At 53.7% G+C, this 25,320-nt stretch overlaps 4 protein-coding genes across 4 annotated transcripts; 3 read left to right on the top strand and 1 right to left on the bottom strand.

Moving 5' to 3' along the window:
- Positions 1-245: 245 nt before the first annotated feature.
- Positions 246-2,441, top strand: J4E87_007579 (uncharacterized protein; the record flags this gene model as incomplete). Its single annotated transcript, XM_049379173.1, has 4 exons — positions 246-807; positions 868-1,092; positions 1,144-1,346; positions 1,395-2,441. 4 exons carry the CDS (start codon positions 246-248, stop codon positions 2,439-2,441), a joined length of 2,037 nt encoding a protein of 678 aa, XP_049231084.1.
- A 1,151-nt stretch (positions 2,442-3,592) lies between these two features.
- Positions 3,593-5,990, top strand: J4E87_007578 (uncharacterized protein; the record flags this gene model as incomplete). Its single annotated transcript, XM_049379172.1, has 3 exons — positions 3,593-3,703; positions 3,751-4,923; positions 4,971-5,990. The coding sequence occupies 3 exons, from the start codon at positions 3,593-3,595 to the stop codon at positions 5,988-5,990; spliced, it is 2,304 nt and encodes a 767-aa protein (XP_049231083.1).
- A 2,357-nt stretch (positions 5,991-8,347) lies between these two features.
- On the top strand, positions 8,348-9,820 carry J4E87_007577 (uncharacterized protein; the record flags this gene model as incomplete). Its single annotated transcript, XM_049379171.1, has 1 exon — positions 8,348-9,820. One exon carries the CDS (start codon positions 8,348-8,350, stop codon positions 9,818-9,820), a length of 1,473 nt encoding a protein of 490 aa, XP_049231082.1.
- A 5,939-nt stretch (positions 9,821-15,759) lies between these two features.
- On the bottom strand, positions 15,760-25,319 carry J4E87_007576 (uncharacterized protein; the record flags this gene model as incomplete). Its single annotated transcript, XM_049379170.1, has 7 exons — positions 15,760-17,279; positions 17,457-18,090; positions 18,138-18,528; positions 18,576-23,097; positions 23,144-23,484; positions 23,536-25,018; positions 25,289-25,319. 7 exons carry the CDS (start codon positions 25,317-25,319, stop codon positions 15,760-15,762), a joined length of 8,922 nt encoding a protein of 2,973 aa, XP_049231081.1.
- Between the last annotated feature and the right edge of the window lies 1 nt (position 25,320).

Raw genomic sequence — 25,320 nt, 5'->3', positions numbered from 1 at the left:
GGTGCAGGCTCCGCGATCTAACGAAGGAATTCGTCGCTCGACGTCGTCATCTCGGTGTGTACTCATCCGAAAAACCTCTAGATCTCCAAATCGGCAAATGGGTGTGGGAATCGAAATGGGGTTATGGCTTTGGCTGTGGTGCCGGAAGGCAGCGGGAGGGAAAGGTACATAAGCCTTTGGATCGTCAAGAGCTTGAATGAGTTGTAGGATTGGACATTTTGGATCCGGTCGCCATATACACAAACATGAGGTTCTCCAACTCTCTAGTCAGCCTCGCGGCTGTCGTACCCGTCGCGCTCGCATCGATACCTTATTCGCAATACATCCTCGCGCCCAAATCACGAACCCTCCACCCTGTCTCCGTACACAGCACAAATGGCTCCGTCACCCACCCCGAGAGCCTCACCAGCGCAAATGGCAGTTCCGTCTTCACCGGCGAAGCAGCAACAGCGTACGACTTCGGTATCAACATTGCGGGTCTCGTCACCGTAACGATCGGCTCTGTCAACTCGTCGTCCTCCGAATACATCGGCGTCACCTTCTCCGAGAGTTCGTTATGGGTCAGCAACCGGAGCAGCGATGCGACGGCCGATGCGGGCAAAGATGAGACCCTCTGGTTCCATGTTAATGGTACGGGACGGTATACAGCGCCGAAGGAGAAGGTGAGGGGTGGGTTTAGGTATATGACGTTGGTGCATAATGGGACGGGGAGTGTGGAGGTGACGGGCGCGGAGGTGCATTATACTGCTATGCCACATTGGGAGGGGGATGCGTTGGGTAATTATACTGGGTACTTTCATTGTGATGGTATGTCATCCATTCTTTGCTTGCTATTGTCGCTTGGGTTGATAGACTAACGTATTGCAGATGAGCTGCTCAATCGCGTATGGTATGCCGGAGCGTACACGAACCAGATCTGTACTATCGAGCCAGATACCGGGAATGCGCTTGTTCATCTACGCGAAGAAGGGTTCTCGAGTGAGGACGACCAGTCGCCGGTTAATGTTACTTGGTACAACAACTATACCATTACTAGTGGCAAGAGTGCGCTGGTTGATGGTGCAAAGAGGGATAGACTTGTTTGGGCTGGAGGTACGTTGATACATCTTCCATCACTGAGTGCATACTGACAGACATTGGTAGACATGGCGATAGCAGTTCCTGGTGTCGTGGTATCGACGAACGATGTCGTTTCCATTGAGAATGCATTGGACTCGCTCTTCGCGGTACAGAACGCGTCGAATGGTCTACTCCCATATGCTGGAAGGCCTTTCCCTCCCCAGGCGATATCGTTCACGTACCACCTATACACTCTGATCGGTGTCGCTGACCACTTCCTCTACACTGTAAGACATCCCGATCAAATCCTTCACACTCGCTGACCACTTCTCCAGGGCGACATGGACTACCTCAAATCTCTATGGGACAAATACAAATTCGCCCTCTCCTTCTCCCTCTCCAACATCGACTCCAGCGGCCTCATGAACGTAACTGCGCCCAACGACTGGCTCCGCTTCGGCATGGGCGGCCACAATATCGAAGCAAACGCCATCCTGTACTACACCATCAACCAGGGCATCTACCTCGCCTCAGCTTTGAACGACACAGCCAACATTTCTTCTTGGCAAGAAACAGCTGATGGTATCAAGACCGCCGCCAATGAACTTCTCTGGGATGAGCAAGAGGGCATGTACCGCGACAATGAAACAACGACGCTCATGCCGCAAGATGGAAACGCATGGGCCGTCGTCGCAAACCTCACGCAGAACAGCACGCAAACGAGTATGATCTCACAGAATCTGGTCTCGCGATGGACACCGTACGGTGCTCCTGCCCCCGAAGCCGCAGATGCCATCTCACCCTTCATCTCTGGCTTCGAACTGCAATCACACTTCCTCGCACAGAACACAACCGCTGCGTTGGAGTTGATGCGTCTACAATGGGGCTTCATGCTCGACGACCCCCGCATGACAAACTCAACCTTCATCGAAGGATACAGCACGACCGGCGAACTCCACTACGCGCCCTACAACAACGACGCACGCATCAGCCACGCCCACGGATGGGCAACAGGACCGACATCCAGCCTCGCACAATATGTCGCCGGTGTACAGTTACTCACTGCTGGCGGAGCAACATGGCGTATTGCGCCTTCGCTCGGCGATCTCAAGTTTGCGGATGCGGGCTTCAGGACGAGTTTGGGTTTCTTTGGCGCCAGGACACAGGTGTTGGATGGTAGCATAATGTTGGACTTTGAGGCGCCGGAGGGGACGGTGGGAGAGGTTAGGATGCCGGTGATGGAATGTGCGGGACGGGTGGTCATGAGTGGAATGGAGGGGCTGAGTGGGGATGTTGTTGTTGAGGTTATGGCTGGGCAGGGGGATGTGGATGTCAAGGATGTCAAGGGTGGGAGGTGGACGGCTACGTTTAGGTGTACTTGAAGAGTAGACGTATGAAGATCATTGAATGTCCCACATATACGGTACTAAGATGAGTGATTGAGCCGCCTATAGTGTGCTTATGGTCGGTGCGACGATACGCGGCTCACATACCTACCACCCTGGTGTAATCGCATCTTGATACGGACCAGACTCCGTGAACACGAGAGGTTTGCTTCTCCTCGGCTTCAGCAGAGCGCAAAGCAGGTTGCGAAAGGCCCGTACACGAACTGCGTTAGAGCGCGAGAACTATTACACGCGCCTGTATGAGGTCGACATAGCAACGGGTATGGAAAAGAAATCTCAGCTGCCGGGAAGCGGCAGAGCTGAGGTTGGTGCAGGCAGCTTTTCTGGGTCCGGACTATCAGCGGATAAGAAACAGGGAACCATCGGCCCACTGCTACCAGAGTCCTTCACCAACAGAAATCCTTCACGATGGCATATTGAACACAGACTCGGTACAGTAAGCCGGATAGTTATTCGTCGAGCATTGGACATGTTTCTCCAGGGTAGTGGTGTCCTGTCAAAGCCTAAAAGCGACCAGGCGGCCAGGCAACGAGGCAACAAGTGTCGAGTAGTCCAGGTCAGCATATAGCACGGGTATAGCAAGCTGGGAATGTAGCAAATACCGGTCATGTTGACATGCAGATTACCAGTATGATCCATGCTGTACCGCCTACCCCGCGCATCTGAGTGGCGGAGGGCGATCGTGTGAAACGAGGCGTTCTCGTGATGGCGCGCTACATGGACGCGCCCGGGACGTCGCTGTGCCAACGGCATCCTTGGCGCATTGTTCCAAAATAGTGTCGCGCAAACCACTATGACCACCCGCTTGACTCTGATCTGCGGCCCATCCCCAGCATTGCATCACTTGCGTCTTGTGTATACACATCTCGAGCATTGCTTCCTTGCATCGGCCTGGCATACAAGTAGAGTGCTGTTTGAGCCATTCCCTCGTTTTACGCCTTCTCCTCCTGCTCGGCCTCTTGCGACCGCCTGCATCTCGCTTCCCCACTACTATCCACTACCACGTCAGAGTCAGGACTCATCACACCGCATCCCATTGCTCGCGCAAAGTTTCTCCGCCCCACTGGACGCGGTCACATTGCATGCGCGTTTGAGCCTCGCATCTCGCTGGCGGGTCTGCAGCCACCATGGACACGAGCTACCTCGCCCAGCAGGTCACCACCATCATCGGCCAGCTGCACGGCTTGTTCGACGACATTGGCGTCTCCAGCCATGAGCGCGACTCGCGCGAAGCAGAGGTGAGGAAGGATGAAGTGCATGCGCGCGCGATTGCTGACTTGTGTAGTTGTTCTCTGCTCTGTCCGAGACGCTCCACAACCAATTGCGACAGGTCACCAACGAGAAGCATGAGATGACAGAAGAGGCGCATCGCCTGCTCAAGACTATCCGCCAGATGGAGGCTTCACTCGATGACAACAAGCCCAACCCCAACTACGACGACCAGGACGACCGGGCCATCACCTTCCCCTTGACGCGCTGCCTCCAGGGTCTGAAGGAGCGCTACAACTCGGTCAGCAAGATGCACAAGGAGCGCTTCGAGCAGGTCAGGAAACTCGCCGAAGCCCTGGAATCGTATGCGTCGCATCTCGAATCGTCCTTCGTCCAGGTCAAACTCCCGCCAACGGCGCCCAACGCGAAAGTCTCGCCCTCCTTCGACATCTCGCCCTCCTACGTCACCAAGCTCGACAACGAATTCACACGCGTATACGAGGAATACACAAAGCGCCTAAACACAGTCCAGGTCATCTGCCAGGAGATCATCCAGCTTTGGGCAGAACTCGGCACACCACAAGCGCAAACGGACAGCGCAATCGTGCAATGTCATCGCGACGCGCCTGAACAACTCGGCCTGCACAAGGACGATCTCGCCCAATTGAACGCGAAGAAGGAGCGACTTGTCGAGGAGAAGCGCGGTCGCGAACGACGGTTAGGGCAGCTGCGCACAACCATCGAGGAGCTCTGGGACCGCCTGGGCATTGAGGAGCGCGAGCGCAAGCAATTCCTCACCAGCAACCGCGGATGTGGCCTGCGCACCATCAACGAGTACGAGGATGAGCTGGCCAGGTTGAACGAGCTCAAACGCCAGAACCTACACTTGTTCGTCGAGGAGGCGCGCGTTCAACTGCAGGAACTATGGGACGCCCTTTACTTCTCCGAAGAAGAGATGCTCGACTTCACGCCCGCCTTCTCCGACGTCTGCAGCGACGCTCTTCTTGCCGCCCACGAATCCGAAATCGCACGTCTTGAAGCCCTCAAGGAGCAACGGTTACCTATACTTCAGAAGATCGATCGCCACCGCGAGCTGATCCAGGAACGTGATGAGCTGGCACAATCGAGTCAGGACGCGACCCGCCTGATGGCGCGGGGCAACAAGGGCGAGAGGCGCGACCCAGGCAAGCTCCTGCGCGAGGAGAAGATGCGAAAGCGCATCGCAAAGGAGCTGCCCAAGATTGAAACAGTAGGTCACCTTAGTCAAGGAGCAGGAACTGAGCTAACACATCACAGGATCTGAGAGTTACTCTCGAGAGCTGGGAAGACGAATACGGACGTCCTTTCCTCGTCCACGGCAACCGATACCTCGACGAACTATACGCAGCCGCGCAAAAGGCAGCCCCACCACCTCGCGCAAAGACACCCTCAAACAGCGGTATGCCTACCAAGCCAGCCACCGTTGGCAGAGCCTCAGCAGCGCCTAGCCGTGCCGGAACAGTTCGTGGTGCGCCACCCAGCCGATCAAAGACCCCCGTATCGAATTTTGGCCAGAGCATGTCCGCAGCAAGCATGTCCCGTAGTACTTTCGCGCAATCAGTGGGTCCCAACTTTGGTGCATCGGTGTCTGCATCTGCCCAAAAGAGTCCTTCCAAGATTCCTTCTCGTGCGGGACTGAATGGTACAACAAACGGCAGGAGCTCACCTGAGAAGCGACCACAACTCTCACGAGAAGATTCGGCCACAATGCGCAAGATGGCGCCACCTATGGCTCCTCCCCCACGTATGAAGGATCTGTTCGTTCCTCCAGAGCCATCACCAATGGAGACACCGATGAACCGCTTCGAGTTCAACCGTGGAGAGCGCAGCGAAAGCATCGTGCGCAACGTACAACCAGAGGACCCATATGACGACCGCTCCTTTATGGGACGCACCATGAGAGGAGGCTACACACCTACCTACCCACCGCCATCACTATCATCCGCTAGTAGCCGACAGATATCACAAACATCGTCCACAGGCACCGCCGCGACAGGCATGACCATGCAATCCGGCTCCGAGAACTGGGAAACGTTTAGTGAACAGTCCGACGAGGTACCGGAGGAAGAAGTCGACTTCCACGCCTACCGGCGGCAGATGAAGCGCTACACACCCGAGGGCGGCCATGTTGCCAGCCCAGGTCGTATCCAGGGCAAGAAGGTCCGCGGTATACGGAGCGTCGACACGGGCGAACTGTTAACCGAGCAAGATGGCCGCATGGTACGCGTTATCGAAGGCTCAGAAGCGGGCTGGACGACTGATGGCGACGGGTACTGAGTGAAGTACCCTATCCACTTGGACACTTTCTTCTCATGTCGACACGACTGCATGGCTTTCATGCTCCACGACGCTTATACCGCCACGGCCGTTCATCACTTTCCGGCTCACCGAGCCCTGCTAATTGCTCTTGCTTAATTCGTGTGTGCATACTTTGCGGCTCGGCGTTACTGGACCCTGAAAATTTTCTCTTCTTGTCGACTCATCCTCGCTGCCGCAACGGCACGCACAAGCGGGCTGGGATACTCGCCACGTACTCTGCATTGGACAGGGTAGTGCGCTGCATGTCACTTCCCGCAATGCGACCGGTGCGGCGCCTGTTTTGGGTAACGCAGCATGCACCTGCCCAGGTGGCTCTTTTATTTCTTCACATCACTTGCTTCTTTTTCAGCGGTAGGGTGGTGGATCATCCGGCGTTGGCGACCTCGGAAGCGTATATCTGGATAGCGCGCCATGCGCTACCTTGCTTATGTCTCGTTTGCGCGTTTTGCATGTTCAAATTTCCCTTGTGCGAGGATGAAGCGAGAGAAGTGTGCATAAGGCTTCCCTTCTGTGAGTGGAAGGCAGATCTGTGTGTTGGCGAGGAGACGTGTACTATTACGATTGAACAGAATCCAGAACATTGCAAAAACTTGTGCGACTATGCCGTGACTGATGCACGAGGATGCCGAAATTTGGGATGCATTGCACGCCTATACAGAAGTAATATACCATCAACTTTATTACATACTACGCGTAGACGAATACACACTCATGTATCCAATGCCTTGATTAGCGAAAGGCGGTCACGTAGGCGGCAAGCAACACCAAGTCGTGCCTTCCTGTGCGAGTAAAGATGATTGACATGAAACAATGCAAGCGCACAATGGCGGGTCGGTGCCGAGGGCCAAGACGATCACAGGAAGCTTGGGTACACGATAGAAGGTCACTCCGTTCCTTCCTCTTTCGCACAAGAGATCCCTTAAGCTCGAAGCAGCAGGTGCAGTTACCGTGACAGAGCTCTATTATGCAAGGCCGTTGGGGAGCCTCAATCGCGAACTAAATTCTCACAAGGACACGTGCCTTTCGTTCTACCTACCGTGAACTACTCTCCAAGGCCACGACATGACGACAATGACGAAGTTGGTGTCCAGAAAAGGGCCGGTATGGGAAGTGTGTAGAGTGGCACAGTGGGAATAGACTTTCTCTCCACTCCACATCCACCATGCTTTTCTTGCTCGACAGTGGAGGGCAGCGGGCATGCACCCCGCAGGAATCCGCGGCCTAGCGTGCGAGACGGCGCCGGGCTGCACGACACATGGTGGAAGTGGTTAGATGGAGTTAGAGGCACGTAGCGAGATATTGGCACAGAGATAAGGATAGCACATCTGACAGGCCCGGAGCGATTCCACACAAGCCAACCGTGACCGGAAGGCAGGCTGGCATGCGACCGTCTTGCCGCGGGGAGCGCTGCGTGCATACAGACTCCTAGCTGCAAGCCACGTTACAGTCATCGTAGATGCCTAGCAGATGGGAGGCGCGGGTGAAGGGAGTCATGATGACGGGGTGCGCTAGTGTGAATTTTGAGTGAATGCTAAGCCGGTGATTGTGTAGGTTATGAGACCCAACGTCTCATGTGATGGCGCGCAACGTGCTGGTTACTCTGTAAAAGGATGGCTTCCAGAAGACGGCCGGCGTGGGGCGAGGACGCGACAGGGCTGACGGAGGCGGAGGTGGCGGCTAGGGCCAATCAGGGGATGCCCGAAGGCGATCACGACTGCTCGAGTGTTGTGCATGCGGGACCGACCGGGGCTGAGAGCTGGTATGCTCGTGTGAAGCGTGATCAGCGCAGCAGTAGGCGTGGCGCTGGCAGAAGGCCACGCAGTCTTATCCTCAGCCGCCAGTATCTGGTCCGAGAAACGTGCCTGGATGCGAGCTGGCCTGGGTGTGTGCTTTTGGTGTCTTGTCTTGATAGGGAGGCTGCCGACAGGAGACCTCCCACGCTGCCCTTATTACTTATCGCCGCCCGATAACCCTGAGACCCCAACGTCGTCATCCTCCCTTATCACCACCGAAGAACCGCCTCGAGTCCACCACCATAGTATTTACTTCTTCATAGCATCCTCGCCTTTTTTGACTCTGCCTACCCTCGTGTGCGAAAGCAGAGCAGTGCGTCGGCGATCTTCGGCACACGTAAACCCTGTAGTCTCATGTCGCCCGCGACTTGCCCTTGCAGACCCGTCCAATCGCCAACCAGCAATAACGTAAAGAAATCCGACGGCCGCACGTCACATCCAGCCTAGCCAGCACCAGCCGTACCTGGATCGTCCCAGCTGTTAGTCACGGGGAAAACGCCTTCAGGGCCCAAGCCGACGATAATGATGTACTCGCCAAGGTCCTTTCCCTACCTCCAGCACTCGTCTCCGCCATCCTCACGCACCTCCCGCTCCAGGCCTGAAAAGATGGGCACGCGAACGCGATCCAGTCCCTCTCCGAGAAGTGTCATGCCAGTCACTGTGGGAACCAACACGCAATCTATGAATAAGAACGGGTCCCTCTCACATACCGAGGCTACAACCATGTCTCAGCCCGTCGTTATCCCTCCTCGAACCCCCATCAAGTCGGCGACTTCAACACAGACTGTGAGAATGAGGGGACACAATGGAGGCAGACCGTCTCGCAATTCACAGAGCCACGATGCGAAAGCACTACCACCGGCTGTTGCAGCCTTGCTGGCCGTTACCGCTATCCCCAAGATGCCCACCCGCCGACGACCGCGCACTACCACCGAACGGAGGATATCCATGGACGAACTGATACAGGAGTGGAAGCAGGACGATTCCGACACTCCGCCCTCACTTGTCGGCTCCCCCATGGACCTGCTTCTTGGTCGCGTGGACGAGTCGGACGATGAGTACAGCAGCGTTCTGAGCATGGAGCAAGAGAAGGGCTCTTTCCTGACGTCTAGGTCCATCTCGAGCGACTCAATATCCACCCTACCGCCTTCCCTGGACTACGAAGACCCCTCGTTCGCGTCGCATTGGGACAATCTCAGCACACCAGATTCCCTGGGCAGAAAGTCACTGCCAGAGCGCAGGGAGAAGATTGTCTCTTCACCACCAAAGGAGGACTGCGTCTTGGACCATCCCCTGCTCCATTTTGGCCCGGACGAATGCGAGGACATTATTGCGACAGACATCAACGAGACCGTCACTCCAGTACCTTCAAACGAACGATTCAGGTCATTCAAGTCAAATCTGACTGCATCACTCCAAGCACTCAAGTCAGCTGCCAAGTCCTTCTCCAACTTCACAGCTCCCAGCGTTCCGCCGGATGATTTCCTCACTCGGTCGCTGTTGGCACCCAACTACACAAGCGAGATGCGACCGAAACACGTCGAAGGCCTGCCATCACCCGAGTTGCGACGGTATCTCAACCCACAGCCCTCACCAATCTCACCGACTGAGTTGTCAATGCATTTACACGACTCTCTTACCCTCGATGCCGACGCCGAACCCCACGCGCCGATGATCCAAATGCAGACATACGAACGCCGAGGGCGATCGCAAAAGTCGCGCCGGAGTCGCTCCACGGATCCCTTTTCCGAAGCAGGACGCGTCCTGTCAACCGACGCACCTACCGTCCGGCAGCGCGAGCCACGCGAGAATAGCGACTTTCTACGTGTCATCGTTCTCGAAATGAACATGCGCCGCGTGGGCAAGCTCGACACAAAGGCCGTCGGCAAGGCGCGTATTTGGTTGCCGCCAAGAAAGCCTGGGTCTAGCAAAGCACCTTCCCTTCACGGCGCAAGCGGTGTGCCGCTTAGATGGACTCCCGTTACCGCTGCGTGAATGCGCTACGGCTAGCAATTTCATCCGGCCGTCTCGTTGCGTCAACAGGCTGGGTTGGGCATGCACGCAGCACTCGGTACGGTACCCTCGACACGTTCACCACGACCACGACACGAACCGATAATGTCGCATGCATGCATGCAAGCATGTCGTGTCGAGCTCCACCCACGTAGCGCATCGCAAATGCGCAGGCAGGAATTCGATCCTTGGTCATTGGCAGACGCGACATGCAGCCCTGTCAAGCTCGACGATCCCGGATTCAGAGTCTCCGAGGATCGCATCACCTGCCTTGGCATAGCGCGCGCTCGCTCGCGGATTCTAGTGGAGCCGCCAATCGAGCAGAATTCCTGGTCTTGGTATAGGACAACGTCACAGCCCGCACCGTTGGATCTGGCTGCGGATACTCGCGACATGGGGTCGCACGTGTCGTGGATATTTCTGGTCGCGAGACATCGTCAAAGCAAGTTTCTCGACCAAGGAGTCAAGACAGTCATGGGAAGGTTGGCCGCGCGAGGTCGCTCGGCGATACGCACGTCTCGGTGGTTCATCGGGACCCGTGACCTGCTTTCCACACTCACACGACACACGGTTGCGGAGCAAGACGTCACACGTCGCATACACGCAGGCGTCGCCTCTTTCCGCTGCGCAACGGTCGCCCATACTCCACCTTCCGTCCGGTGAATGACCTGTCCCCGTCACGATAACTCGCTTGCGCAAAAGCTGGGGACCTTTCTCACGATGCCACTTTCGCAAGTCCCGTCCCCACCCGGCATCCGCAATGCCGGGTCTCGCCGATAGACGCCCGTCCGCCAGGTTCGACTCGCGACACGGTGGGGGTACACGACCCGGCACATTCGTGTTACATGTTTGTATCGAGCAAATGGCTTGCCCGAAGGCCTACGAGACATTTCCGAAGCGGCTATGAGCTGATTTTTTTCTTTCCGTTCGTTTTCTTCTCTATATTATCGTGCGCATATTAGCGGAGCCTCGCGGCATTTGCCAGATTATCCATTTTCTTTTTTTCTCACGTCAGATCTTTTCTTTCCGCGTTTTTGAGAAGCATGGGGCATGGGTACCGGCGTTTGCGCGATGGGAGCATACGACGGTCAAGCGCTGACCGCAAGAATTTCTCTCCTTTCTTTTTGAAGTCAATGAGTCTGTGTGCGTTTTCAGCGTCGCGTAGCATATTGGTACATTCGCATCGCGTGGCATCGTATCGTGTCGTATCGCGTGTTCGCGATTTAGATTGCATGACTTCACCGTCACATTTGATTCGGCATGTTTACCGCATTCGCTTCGAGGCATATATATATCAACACAACAAGTACATATCTAAACAATTCAAAACATCAAATCTACAATCGGTGCAGGCACTCTAGTGCATGTGACATATGCTGTATGCGCGACTTGGCATTTTCGCTACAATGTAGTGATAGAAAGTGTAGTTGAGCTAGATAGACTGGATGAGACTCTGTATCTCGACTTCATAAAGAGAGACACGCAAGCTCCATACCCGCGCGCGGGTGTACCCCAGTCTCTCGCATCTCCCACCGTCTTGCCCACAGCATCGAAGAAGAGCATCAGTTCTGCTCCAACGAGGCTGTTGGTCGTGTGCGGTGGGCGGAGGAGGAAGATAGATGTGCGACACGAGCTGCGTGTGCTATTTTAGGAGGACAGTCGGGGAATAAAGGGATTGAAGCGAACTGCCCATGTACCCGTCTTCGTCTGATGAGGCGCATTCGTCTTGCCCTTTCCCATATCGCGGGTTCCCATTGATTCTGTTTTGGCTAACTCTAGATCTGCCCTTCGTACCGACACGGTCGTTTTGCGCGAAACGTGTTCTGCTCATGCGATGCCTAGGAGGTATTCGCTGTTTTCTACGATGACAGTGGATGGAATGGCATGTAGTGTATATGGGTGTGGTATGTGAGTAGACTTTAGTGCATTTTTATGTCGCGGGTTGCTGCGTCCTTAGCTCCGTATTCTCTTGTTCACTTGTACAGCCGTAGGCGTAAGGTATTTCTTCGACAGGGCTGTAAATAGCCTACCGCCGTCTTCAAGACTTTTATGAATGTTGTGAGTAGGAAGTAACAGGAGATGACGAGGACTACATGGCAAAATAAAGTCAGCGTATTTAAAAGTCTAGTACGGCAGCTCTTCTCTTAGTCGCCCGCATAACAGTTCTCCTTTCTTGCCTTAAGAGTTGCATTTGCCAGGGAGTTATGTTGTACAACTGTGCTCTTGTGTGTATGTAAGCTATGTATAATGCGAAGAAGGTGCGACTGGTTATAGTACAACTAATAGATGCATTCTACTTATCACAACGCTTTTATTAGCAAACGATTTAAGAGGCTTAAACAAGTTGTAAGCAGTATAAAAGAGAGGTGCAGGAGATCTAAAGGGACGCCGAAAATATGTGATGATGCAGTGGAGCAAAAAAAGAAAAATCCAATTTTCTTGAGACTTGTCCATTGCTGAACAACTTCAAAAAGAAGGAATATGACCTAACCAGGGGTCGCTTTTGGCGGGGTCAGCTGTGGCTCGAACGAGTGTACTATGCGGTGAATACTTACAACCTGGAATCTCTTGATATCGAACTGAATCGTAGTCAAGCGCCTTGCCATTGGGCCATTAGGCCAGTTGTACTGGTTGTTGATGGAGAGACCTGAAACTATATCGTATATAACAACAGTTTTCTCGCGGACTGCTCTGCGTTCAATGGTATCGGGAAGTTCGGTGGCCGGAAACTTGGTAAAATTCTTTGTGTGGTGGGGCGGCGGGAACCGCGGGTGAGGGGCACAGCAGGATCTTGGACGCGGGGCAAGGGCATACGCCGTACGCGTGCATCACCGTAATCAACGGCAAGATAGTAGAGTTACCTCTCTAGGTAACCGGTATCAAGTAGCCACCACTCGGGTTGCTGCTCGCAAATGACACTTTCAGTGTTGGGGGGTTGGAAGGCAGGCCGTGCTTCTTTCCAAGCAGCAATGTCCACGGCATCCGCAATCGACGGCTCGAGAGCACTATGTGAAGTAAAGCCACATGTCTAAAGGTTTAACGCACTGTTCACGATGTCTCGCTGCCAGTATAGTGTCGTTGGAGCTCGATCTGCCCGTGCCAGGCGCAAAAGCAGTCACAGCGATGTTTCGCGCTGGCTTCTGGCCGCAATCGATACCTGTTCCCAAACCTGCCTAGGAGAGGAGTACTGACTGACGCTAAGGCACAGCGAAAGCAAAGAGTCGCTGTGGCTTCGACAGCAGTTGTAAACTTGCCTCTCTTGGACCTGACACCTACGGTGTACCAGCCAATCGGACTGGCAAATTCTTCAAAGCAAAGAATCGCTGAAGCGTTCGACGATAAATGTAAACCTGCCCGTCTCGAACTGCCGCTAGGATTTATGGGCCCATCTAGCCAGTGGGTCAGTGCTCTCTGTGAAAGCAAAGTGTCGCTCTGCCTTCGATGGCTATTTCAATCTTGCCCGTCTCGGACATGACTTCATGGTAGCCAACCAGGCCACTCATCTTCTCAAAGCGAAGAATCGCTCAGGCGTTCAGGGCGTTCAACAGTCGATTGGAAGTTGCCTCTTTGGGACACGACGCTAGGAAGTGTGCCATCGAACGCTGTCAACGAAAGCGAGAAATCGCTGTGCCTTCGATGGTATATTCGATGGCATACGCAAAGTTGCCTCTCTGGGACGTCACGCTTGTGGCAGGCCAATCAGATATGTTATCCTGTGAAAGCGAAAAATCGCTGAAGCTGCTGCCGCATTCGACGGTGAGTATCAAACCTGCCTGTCTCGGACTTGAGGCTTGTGGTGAGCCAATCAAGTCGACAGGAATCTGAAAGCAATCTTTCGCGAACGCAGGCTTGGCCGCAATCTACAGCTGTTGCAAACATGCCTGAAGTGGAAGGATGGGTGGATAGACCTCGTCATTGAATTTTAGCGATTGGTGCTTCTGTTCGGAGGGCAGCTGCCATCCTGGAACGTCCATGGATCACTGTGTTCGTCGGTTCCACACCCCCAGGGCGGTTCTGAGAACGATCCGTATGCAGCTTCCTCAGAAACATAGACCTGAGCAACGACGAAGACGTTGAATTGTAATGTCGATTGTTACACTACTCTAAACTGGACAGCATGAGCCGCTCGAGAGCATCAGAAGTGTTCGCCCACAACCCAGCCCGCCTGTGGATAAAGTGCAGACTCTCAAGGTCAGCCGCAATCAATAGCAAACTCAAAGTTCCTGTAACAAGCAGGAACGATCTGACGCTGGCGAACTACGCCACGACCCATAGTCTTCCTGCAAAGCTGCCTGAACTGGAATCTGCCATGTGTTCCACCAATTGAGCGGCTTAACATTCAAGGCGGCGTCCAACTGCGCAATGTGAACAGGCTGTGTGCCACAATCTACACATATTCAAATCTTGCCTCGATAGAAACGATACGTGGTTCTCTTCACTGAAGCGACGGTCTTTGCGGGCTCTGGACTTACAGCACGACTTCGCTGTCGGAGCCATCTTGGATCGTGAGCAACTTGCGATCCTTGTGTAACCATGGACAATCAGAACCTCACAGAACTATCGTGAACAGTTTCGCCGCCATCAACACCTTCTCAAAACTTACTTGAACGAGACGTCTCACGTGTCGTGTCCTGCAGTCCTCTGTGCATGACGTACGAAAAGCGCTCTTTACCCGACCGATCTTAGCCCGGAACTACTAGCAGATCACTAACCCACTATGCTCTAGCAGCAAATGTAGCCAATCAGCATGACTGCAATAACTTTTCCAACGTCGATATGGCCTCCCACCGCGATCAACAGCTAAAGCAAAGTTACCCAGTTGGGAGTCATTACGTCGACGACTGGGTCTAGTTGCAGGGGGTCTGTCTGCTCATCCCTGCAGACAGCGAAGTGTCGCTGTGAGATGGCCTTGGCCGCGATCGATACCCTTCCTTCGAACTGCTTGTTTGGGAAGCGCTGCTGGGCGAGCTGTATGATGTGGGTGTAATTGTGGAGGCATGTGTGTGGGAATACTTTATGATGCTCTCTGCGCGTGGGAAAAAACGCTGTTGTTAAGAGCGTCTGCGGAGATGCGATCTGCTAGGCTCGCGCAATGTGTGCCCGCGAATCGCAGCATTGAAATTTGTAGCATGTTTCCACACTGCATGTAGCAAATGCTTCTTCATCGATAAAACGCAGGCAAGACGCCATCCGCGGGCCAGTCGACGCAGCCGGGGCAATCGGGGTATGCCTCCGCAATCCACACCCTCTCGAAATGTGCCCGTTTGGGAGATGCAGCCTTGCTATAGCCTTTCCTCTCCATCACTCATTTGCATTTTATGGCACACGCTGATAGCTCAAAAGTAATGGGAAACACCATCCTCATGACTATATAACACTGCAGCTGTTTACACACATTCATGTTGCGGCATTGTAGTCGGTGTGGTTTTGCAAGACAGCAGCTAGTCTGCAATTCAGAAGCATCACCCAAAGAGCAGGAAAATTGGATCCGCGGCATCCGCGCATTTCAGTGTTGTCTGCATGCAAGGAAAATTTCAGATCAGCGATTCTCTACACGAATACAAACTTGAAAGTTATGCGCGACGAAGCGAATTGGGGTGCATGCGGTTTTGGTGTCCTGGGGGATGGAGACGCGAGGGGACGCGAGGGGACGCGACATCAGCAACGACGCGCCCATCTGCGCTGCTGCAGGCTATACGGTGGTCACATTTTGGAACAACGTCAACTTAGGGATAAGCTGAACACCCTGGAGCCTACACCAACGTCAGGTCACCTACTTTGTCCGTGTCGACATCAATGTAGTCTGCAAACCTGTTCAGGTTTCGTGTTGCATGCGGTGGAACCTTTAAAAAAATTCATGCATGCCGACTACATGACCTTAAAATATCTACAATACTCGTGCGCAGAGCCCATGCAGTGGTCTAAGCGTAGCTTGCCCAACCCATATACAGCACAGCCAAGTTGCGCTCATCAGTAGCCTGCTGGATGAGCTCATTCACCGTCGCCTTTGTACTAAGTGTTTTACTCAGTTTCTTCTCCACCACGCTAAGTGCGCGCCCCGCTTCACCAGCCTGTTCCTCCTTCTCCCTCTTCTTGTTGTCTTCCTGCGCGACCGCTGCTGCCTCTTCGGCCGCCGATTGACCCGATGGCGCGGGTGTACCTCCCGGCGCGACAGTAGTTGAACGCGCAGTGCCGTTTGCACCCGTTTCTTGGTTCGCTTCCTGCATGCGTTTCGCCTTCGTGGGTGTGACGCTCCAGTTGACGAGGGGATCGTATCGCAGGACGTTGAGGAGCGTCATGATGGACTCTCGTTCCTCACGCAGCGTGTCCATGGTGAACTCGCAGCAACGGCGGAATACACCTTCCGTCTTCGTGTATCCCATGCCGTCCACCAGATCGCGTGTTAGTCGGAATGGCACGACTTCCGGTACTGGCAGGACGCGACCAGCTTCGAAACTCACACCGAGATCGATATGTACTACCTCGCCAGACTTCTCATCGAGGAGAATGTTGTGGCAATGACGATCGCCAAGACCGAGGACGTGTCCAAGTATGGAGATGGCGGCCGTAGAGCGTGTATATGCCAGACGACGCTCAAACCACTCGTCTGGGTCTTCGAAGCGCTCAAGCAGGAAGTAGCGCATCACGGGATGGAAGTTATCCGCAATCTTTTGCCACACTTTGACGCGTGTGGTGAGAGAGTCCTGTTGGCATGCGCCAATCTCTTTGCGACATTTCTCAGGCTTGTAGTCGCTCGGGTAGTATTTTTCGTGAGCTGGCATGACCCAGAGATGTAGCGGAATTGTGTTCTGCACAAACTCCATAAGGCCAGAACGTGTTGAGAGTGGCAGAACTTTGTAGGTGCGGATTCCGAGGTTGCGAATACGGGTCGCGGTGTGGTTCTTCAGTAGTCGCGATACTTGATCGAACACTTGCTCCATGATTGCGTCCTGGCGTAGGTCGTCGTTTCCGGATTTGAACAGTTGCTTGTACGGTTTGCCATCGGTGCCCTTAGCAGTGATGACTTTTGGCGCACTGAGTCCGTTCGCAATCGTCATGGTCGACTTGAAGCCCGCGATCTTTGGCAAATCGCTGTAGTTCATGTTCGGCCGAACTTCAATCTGAAGAGTGGCCGGGGGTACGTTAAGCTTCGGCACCCTGTTCACCAGGTCTCGTGACTCCTTGTACCTATCAAGGGGTAACTCACGACCTTGCTGAGTGCTCTCCTTCTCGCCCTTGAACATGGCAAGATGGTGGTAAATCTCATTCGACTGGAAGATCGAGCTCCAGTACGATCGTCCCCTCTTATCAGTACTGAGCGCCGTTGCAAGGCCACCCGCGGCTTTCTGACGGGATTTCGCAGATTCATCCTTGGCTCGAACGACATCTTCCCTAGAGGTGGCGGCGACCTTCATCTGAATCGCGAAGATCTGATGCATACCTGGTGTACGAAGTCAGCAACACATCTCTTATCGAACCGTACCACACAAGGGAAAAACTGAACACCCTGGAGCCGACATTGACGGTGGGCCCCCTACTTCGCATGTTTTCATTTTGATGTAGTCTCCAGGGTGTTCGGATTTTCCCTTGGATGGGGTGGTACAGGGATTTGACTTACCATGGAATGGGTGGTCGACGCAAATGCGGAAGACCAGCTCCATCAGCAAATGCTGGAAGTCGTTCTCTTCGGCTTGTAATCGCGACGATAGTTGGTTCATCAGCAAGGCGAACTTCCCGCTCGGCACATCCTTGAGGTATGCCTTCACAGCTTGGTTCGCCAGAGGCGTATCGGAGTATTCTAGCCACAAGGAGAACACACGAAGCGCGTCGTGATTGTACTCGTCGCTGGCGAGAAGCGACAAGAGATAGTTTTCGAGACACTGGCGAAGGAATTGCTCGCGGCCCTTGCGCATCCTCTCATATTCCGCATTATCAAGGTCGTACCAAGTCTTCGCCCGACGAGCGTTTCGGTGGTACGTCTCGCGCATTCCTTTACTCTTATCGGTCTTCGACAGCTTCGCAAAGTCATGGTACTCCTGCAACTTTCGATCCATCACAGTTTTGATACGATTCATGTCTTCCGCCGCTTCAGGACTTTGAAGTTGCTTGTCGCAGAATAGGGCGAACTCGTGGAAGACTTGGCCTGGGCCCAAGCCCTCTTTCTGGCCTTTGAGCTCACAGATGGCAGGTTCTAGGTACTCTTTCATGATTGCATCTGGCTTGGCGAGGCGAGCTTCAGCAAGATGGTGTCCCTAGTATTGTTAGTCGAGAGATGTATGCAGCCATTCGGTAATCTTACTAGTCGAGCAAGCAACACTGGCAAACTGAGATCAACGTTCTGCGAGTCGAAATCGGCGTTGTCGATTAAATGCTGACGCATCCTTATCGAGATCTCGGTTTCACCCTGTTCCCACAGCACATTCGCTACCTCATGTTGGGCTGTAGCTTCAATGTCCAGACCTATAGCCTTGCACTCCGGTACGATATCGGAGAGGTAGGTCACACTTGCGAGCGACTCTTGCAGTGCTCCATGCTTCCTGCAGAGACTGGACGATGAAACTAGAGCCTCGACCTCCATGCCTCGCACGGTCGCAGTCCGGGTGTGCAGCGAGTCAACGAGAGCGGCATTTGTACCGAGAACGTTGAAAAGCGTCTCACGACATGATAGTAGCTGGCGCACGTCATTGAATCTAGTGATGGTAAGTATACGATCTTGGAAAGGTTGAGCGATACTTACTCGCCAGCCCGCATCCACTTCTCTCGAGCCTTCATGCGATCCCAAATATCTAGCAAATGCTCCGAACGTTCAGCTGTAATTACTTCGTCTGCCTCTGTGAGCGCCCCTAGCGTGCGCAGGCGAGTCTTCGTTGATATCGATGAGGTGTCTTTTCCGCACAGGAAGTTCATTGTCACCTGTAGTTGGCGGTCGAAGTTCTCCTGAGCCTCTGTAGCGCTCTTCGCAAAATGCAGCCCTTGGAAAGCTTTGAATAAAGTGCTTGCCTCTGTATGATTTACTTCCGGCGCTTTGATATCCCATTGGCCCAGTTTGCGCGCAGTATGCAGCGTACTCTCAACGACGTCGTCTCCAGCATCGCGGAACTGGTCATTGGAGAGTAACGAGTGCGTAAGGCTGTTCATGTTCAACATGATGAGAGATTTGAGTGTTCCTCGGGAGTCTACCGCCTCAAACTCGTTGCGCCGGCGCATTTGACTGTCTAGACGAGCGCCACGAAAGAGCAGACTCTTTACCCCGTCACCCTCGTAGTCGAGACGATCTAGCACTGACAACAAGCTGGAACCCCGATCGACACCGTAGAACGAATCAGGCTCATCGAGGTTCTTGTAGATAGAAAGCTGGAGCTGCAGCGGCACTTTTGGAGGGTCGACCCTAACAGACGATCTCCTGGTGCTGCTCTTGATGATTGGCTGGCCAGAAGATGTCTCCGCAAACAAAAGCGCACTCCTGAACATGCCACAGTCGTTCGCGGCTTGTGAAGCCTCTAGATAGTCGACGTCTAACCATTTATCTCGCTCCACTCTGGTAACCTCCTTAGGGACTGGTTGGCTTCGGAGGTAGAGGACGGATTGAATAAGGATGCGGACATGTGGTACGGTATCTGGGCTGCAATCGCGGAACCAAGTGGCCATCGCCTTCGATACGATGTCATGAACATTGCGCTCCGCTTCATATTCGTCAAGTAGCACGAGATGAAGTATGTAGGGCAGAAGCTTCTCCGCCATGTGGTTGATACCGCGGAGCAAGTCTGGAAGAGCCCCCAGGATGGGGTCGTCGATTGCAACTCTGCATAGTGCCATTGTCAGGTCTCTGATCCAGTCAGATACCGGTTGTACCGGTGTAGGTGAGACGGCTTCGCGAAGACCATCCGTCACAGGATGCGAGGTGGTATCTGGCTCCGGGGGCTTGTACACAAGGGCTTTACCGATGGCCTCCGGAATAACTCGATGCATCTCGCTCATGTACTGAGAGTCAGGCACCAATCGAGATATCAAGCGTCGTACAGCATCCTCCGCAAGGCTGACCTCATTTCGTTCGTCGCTGTAGAATAGATCGATAACCTCGTTAACAATAGCTTCTCGTGATGACTTCCCAGGAACCGATTTGGAAGTCTGCACTGACGATGCCCATGGCCGAGCCTGCGCAGAGCTTTGCTTCACTTCTCCGTAGGCGCTATATGCTCGTCCCAGGACGCGTGCGGTCCATAACAAATAACCTTCACCGACCTTGCTTCTGCGACACGACTCCCAGACTAGGGGTGCATACTCTGCAGCATCGTGATCCAAGCCGAGGACGTCATCTCGGGCGTTTGGAGCTGGTTCAAAGTTCTGGCAAAGCAAGTCCAATGCGACATCGCGTGATGTTTTGTTCAACAACTTGCGTCCTGACTTTGCGTCGTCCAGTATCTCAAGAAGAAGCTTGCTCTCCTCACTACCTCGCAATGAGTTGCCTTCGGCATTGACTTGAGCAGCGGTCGCGGTGATGAGCTTGAACGCTTTGATTGCGGAAGTGCGCTCTACACCAGTGATTGCCTGCGCGTGGGCCTTGAGATACTCAGTAAGCCAAGCATGGAATCTGTTGGCTGCATTCATAGTCGCTAGATGTTGGGATTGTTGGGTGGTGCTATCCTGAGAGGAGCCTAGGAATACTCGAAGAGAGATGAGAATCGAAAGGCCGATACCTGTAACGAAGCTGAGCTGTTGACGGAGATACTGTGCGCCGTGTTCAAAAAGATACTGCATGATGCCAACTGTATCTTCAGCACATTGCATATCGGTGAGGAAAGGGCGCAAAGACTGCAGCGTCATTTGCAGTGGGTACCCTTCATGTGCTACAGGCCCAGCCAGCGCAACTATGACTCGAATCTTCCTGATCATTGACCGGGCATACAGCGAGCCGAGAGCAGGGTGGATGCGATCGAGCAGGGAGCGCATCACATATGTATATGTGCTCGGTGACCAAAAGCCAGCCGGTCTGTCGCCCGTCCGTCTACACAAGCGTTCCAGCTGATCAGGCAGATAGAAGGCGGAGAACGAAGGCTCAATGCCTATGTTAAGGCCTTGTGCAGATTGACCAATTTCGGCAATTTCGGCTAGAACTGCAGCGGCGGGATTGAAGGCTGGTTTCTTTTCCAGCGACTTGGGTAAACGTTCCTCGTGATCGATGGTTTGAAACATGTGGCCCAACACCTGAGGGAAATGTTTCTGCACCAGGCCATAGTATTTGTCGCTACCAACCATGTCTTTCAGCAAGTTGCCGAAGCTGGAGTCGGCTTTGTTACGGGCGGAGCCCCTGCAAGTGTCCCATGCAATTGTATATGCGGCTGCTTTGCCGATATTTCTCGACAGCATCTCCTGTGCTGACATGTCCAAATGGTCAGCCAGAAACTCCACCTCATCCTTGCGCCCGAACATTATGGCTTGGCCCACCACTTCGGCTTCAATGTCACGAAGAAGGTCTGAAAGCGACGCGTAACCGAAGATAGTAAAAGGAATACGGCCGACCTTTTGGCCTCGGTCGAGCCAGGTAAATATGACTTGTGGTGCAAAAAGTCGGAATAGGCTTTGTGAATCACCGAGACCTCTTGACTGCGCCACGTTCAAGATGCATCGTTCGGCGTGGTAGGTAGCGCCTGCGATAGTTCCTGCCGTGGCGAAGATTCGATATACGCTGTGACGCAGCAGCGTATGCCACTTGGATGCCAGTCGCGACAGGACGAGCAACCGAACCGCTATGCCCTCAAGACCTTCGTCATCTCCAGGCAAGCTGCTATCGACATCCTGCAAAATCTTGTCGTGCTCGGAGAGAACGAAATCTTCGAACATTCTTGGCAAGTGCTCCGCGATATGATATTTGACAGTCATTTCGCCTGTTGACAGCAGTTCGAAAAGGCTAGTCCGTACTGATGGGACCTTGCGATTTTGCGCAAAATCGGGATGATGCTTCAGTAAGCCATGTAGAAAGACTGCTATCGTTGTCTGCAAGTTTGCTGAACGCCGGACTCCTCCTTTCGATTTCTCCATCTCTTTGACGTAATAGACATACAGGGCCTCTACGTTGTCGTAAAGATCTTGAGCCTCGCGATCGGTTGCATCAGGTAGCCAAACGAGTGTGGTTCCAATCAGAACCTCGACAAGCATACCGTTGGCGACTTCGGAGGTGTTGTATTCACGAGCACGAGGATCGATGAGAGCTTCGCTGAACCGTTCGAGGAGATTGAGGCAGTCGTTCCTGGATATCTGCAGGTTGCTGTTCCATACCGAACGGAGGAATTGACGCGAACGAATGAGGTCATTCTCCGAGAGAGACACGAGGTAATCGACGAAATCCGGGGGTACTGCTCCAGTTTCCAACTCAGTGCGTTTGGCCAGAGACGAAATAAACTGCAAGTGTGCTAGACAACATGCACGCAGAGCAGATAGGTCGGTTTCTGCTTGCACATCATGTCGAGGTACGTCGTTATCGGGAACTGTGGCTCCAGCAGTCATCTGTGAGTCAGGCTCGTCGTCCACATCCATGAAGTCATCCTCATCCGCGTAGAACGATTGTTTGACCTCTTTGCGTTGCTGGAGAGCCCGGGGTAAGTGCTGAGCCAGCTGGTCCATACCTATCAATTCGTATACGCCAGAGCTCACTCGCTTTGAAGAGCTGATGTCAGGAAGACCTTTTGCACAGGTCTCGAGGACTGCATCAACTTTGTATTGTTCCACCTGAGGCTTAGCCAGTGTAGTGGCAAAAGACTCGATCAGGGCAGCTGCGGACGATCGGAGAGTACGCACACGGCGGTCGTCAGGGTCGCTCAGAGCTGCAACAGCTGGCGCGACGATGCACAGATTTGTGACGATGCGCATCATATCTGAGGTGATGCCTTGTATGTTTGACGAAGCCATATCCTTCCAACGGTGCTGGGCTCGTTCGAGCTCGGATACGCAGAAATCAAGGATCCTGCTTCCAAGTTGCGTGGAGGAGAGTTCGCCTGTGGGCTCATCGGAGGAGAGACGCGGTCCTTGTTCGATCTTGGCTACAAAATCCTTTACAGGTCGGAGAAGCAGGAGATAATGTGCGAGGTCTTTGTAACGCGCCATTTGCGTTCGGGCTTGCCCAATAGGTCCAAGTACAAGATAAGAGGCCGGCTCCGGCGGGCTGTAGGGTGCGTCCAGGCACGTGTAGAGTACGCGCAATACATCACGAGCGTTGCAGTGGTGAGCATTCAGCGCCGAGTATGTCCGTTCAGACCATAGACCTGTATGATGTCAATTCAGCTTCAGGAAAAGCTTGATAGCGCTTACTGGGAGTCCATTTGGTGAGGAGCCAGTTAAGGATCCGCTCAGCTGTCGAACTGAAATGTGTCGGGTTTTCTTTGATTCGCTCCTGAACAATGGTGGTGAGTAGTGATGAGCTGCTCTCCGTGAGTAAAGCCGGTCCGCTTAGTTCTATCGACAACAGCAGAGACTGGACAGTCTCAGACACTGCTGAGAAGGGAACGATGTTCAGTCGTAGGAGAACGTCCATGAGATGACATGCCGCGCGGGATATGGATACGGAAGTGACTGCGCGAGACGCGCTTTGCCATGCAGAGATCCAATAGGGAAGAAGGTTTGAGTGGGATGCTGTTTGTTGAAGCGCGGCTCTGCGCAAACGTCAGCTACGTCCGCTGTGTATAATGTCATGATATGCCTACCCTGCCAAACCTATCATTGCCCACACTGAATGTACTGGGTTCTCATCTGAGATGCACGAAGTGAGCTTCTCCAACAGCGATTGAAGTTCTTCTTCGTCAAATGGTCCTTCCTGAATCATGAACGAAACGACCTGTAGAGCTGCTCGCTTGGCATTCGATCTGGGCTCAGACACATGACGAAGGTATTCAGGGAATAATTGAGTAATGCGAACGCGTTTGCTAAAGCTCTCTTCGCTGTCGCTACGGTCGTGGGCGATGGACATCCTTCGCTCATCAAGCATAAATGAAAACCGCGCAATGGTGGATACTGTAGACCACAATCCTTCATATCGCTGATGTTCAGTCTCCATGGAGAATGCGCATGTGTTCAGGGGATGAGTCTCATTGCGAGCAGGCCCCAAGTGTCGAAAACAGAGATGATCCTCTTCAAGATATTGGTGCGCGGTAGTTTCTTGCCTGCGTCGGTAGTCGCCATACATGGTCTCAACGAGGCCTTCCAGGTCAGAGCTGGTGGTTTCGTCATCTGGGTCAGTGAGAAGGCTCGCAATGTGTGCCTCAGTGTATATCAGACTGATCATGATCTCATCTCGTAGGATAGCCTCGGACCACATAAGCTTGAGGAGCGGAAGCAATGTTTGCACCGTACGCTTGGTCAACTCGACAGATTGCAACGTGATGCGTGCGAGGACCGCGTTGACAGCGGCCAGGGCAGCCACGCCCGTACTTCCACGGGTAGTCCTCTGTTGCAAGAACTTTAGTAAGACAGCCAGAACGGCGTCAGCCTTGTCTAGCAATGGCGCATTGGAAGCCTTGACGAGATGATGCAGGCAATGGACAAAGTCTTCTGTGGCGCGAACGTGCTCTGGAGGGGTCGACTTGGTCTTGGTCACTGGCAAGCGTGGAGAGGCTCTAGAGGACGTGAAATCGGCTTCAAGGGGAGTGCGGGCGCGGCTTGAAACATTAGTGCTCCAGCTGTTCTGTGGCTCACCTTCGGCGGGCGACTCTTGGAAGAAGCCGGCCAGCGTTTCGATGCAGAAATCGACGGCAGCATCCCAGCACTCCTTTGACAGGCGCTCAACGTGGGGCTGGTACCCTAAGAGGGATCGCAGCGTTTTTGGGAGGGCTTCCAGAAGCGGCTCAACGAGACCAGTCGTCGCGGGAAGCACCTCAATTATCGTGTCTATTATCATCTCGACCGTAGAGCTCTTGATGGTCCGCACGCCCGAGGCAATGACGTGACGCAGGGCCGATGCCGAGAGGGGAAGGAGGGCGGCAGTAGAACCAGCCTTCGTCGCCTTGGTCTTACCGTGGAAGAAGGCGGTGCGCCCATCGTGTAGGCACTGGAAAAGCGTCTCGCATAGCGCCAGGTATGATTTGTTCCCAAGAGCCTCCAGACTAGGCTTCCCGCGATTGTGCTTGAGGATGTGGATGAGGTCTTTGAGACCGCTCGTTCGGTCGACTACCCGTGAGGACTCGATCAGGACTGTCAAGCGTTAGTATAAGGCCTATGCGAAGTTCGTTTGTATAAACTGTGACAAAAAGCCGGACACTCTGGAGCCTACATCAACATGAGAATATGCAAAGTAGGTGACCTAACGTCGATGTAGGCTCCAGGGTGTTCGATTTTTTCCCAGGTTGGCTTGCGAGTGCGCTGCAGTCGGGAGGTGCCCAGTAGGTTCTGAGTTAGCAGATGTGAACGCAACAGGTCGCGACTACCTCCCGCCTTCATCGTATGGTTCCTCCAAGGACTTACGCTTTGCATCCTGGATATTGGTCGCCCCCATG

Source organism: Alternaria ethzedia (genome assembly GCF_023757985.1).
Source record: "Alternaria ethzedia strain BMP 0044 chromosome Unknown scaffold_21, whole genome shotgun sequence".
In the NCBI taxonomy this organism is placed as follows: Eukaryota; Fungi; Ascomycota; class Dothideomycetes; order Pleosporales; family Pleosporaceae; genus Alternaria; species Alternaria ethzedia.
This window is presented reverse-complemented; position numbering and strand designations above follow the sequence as displayed.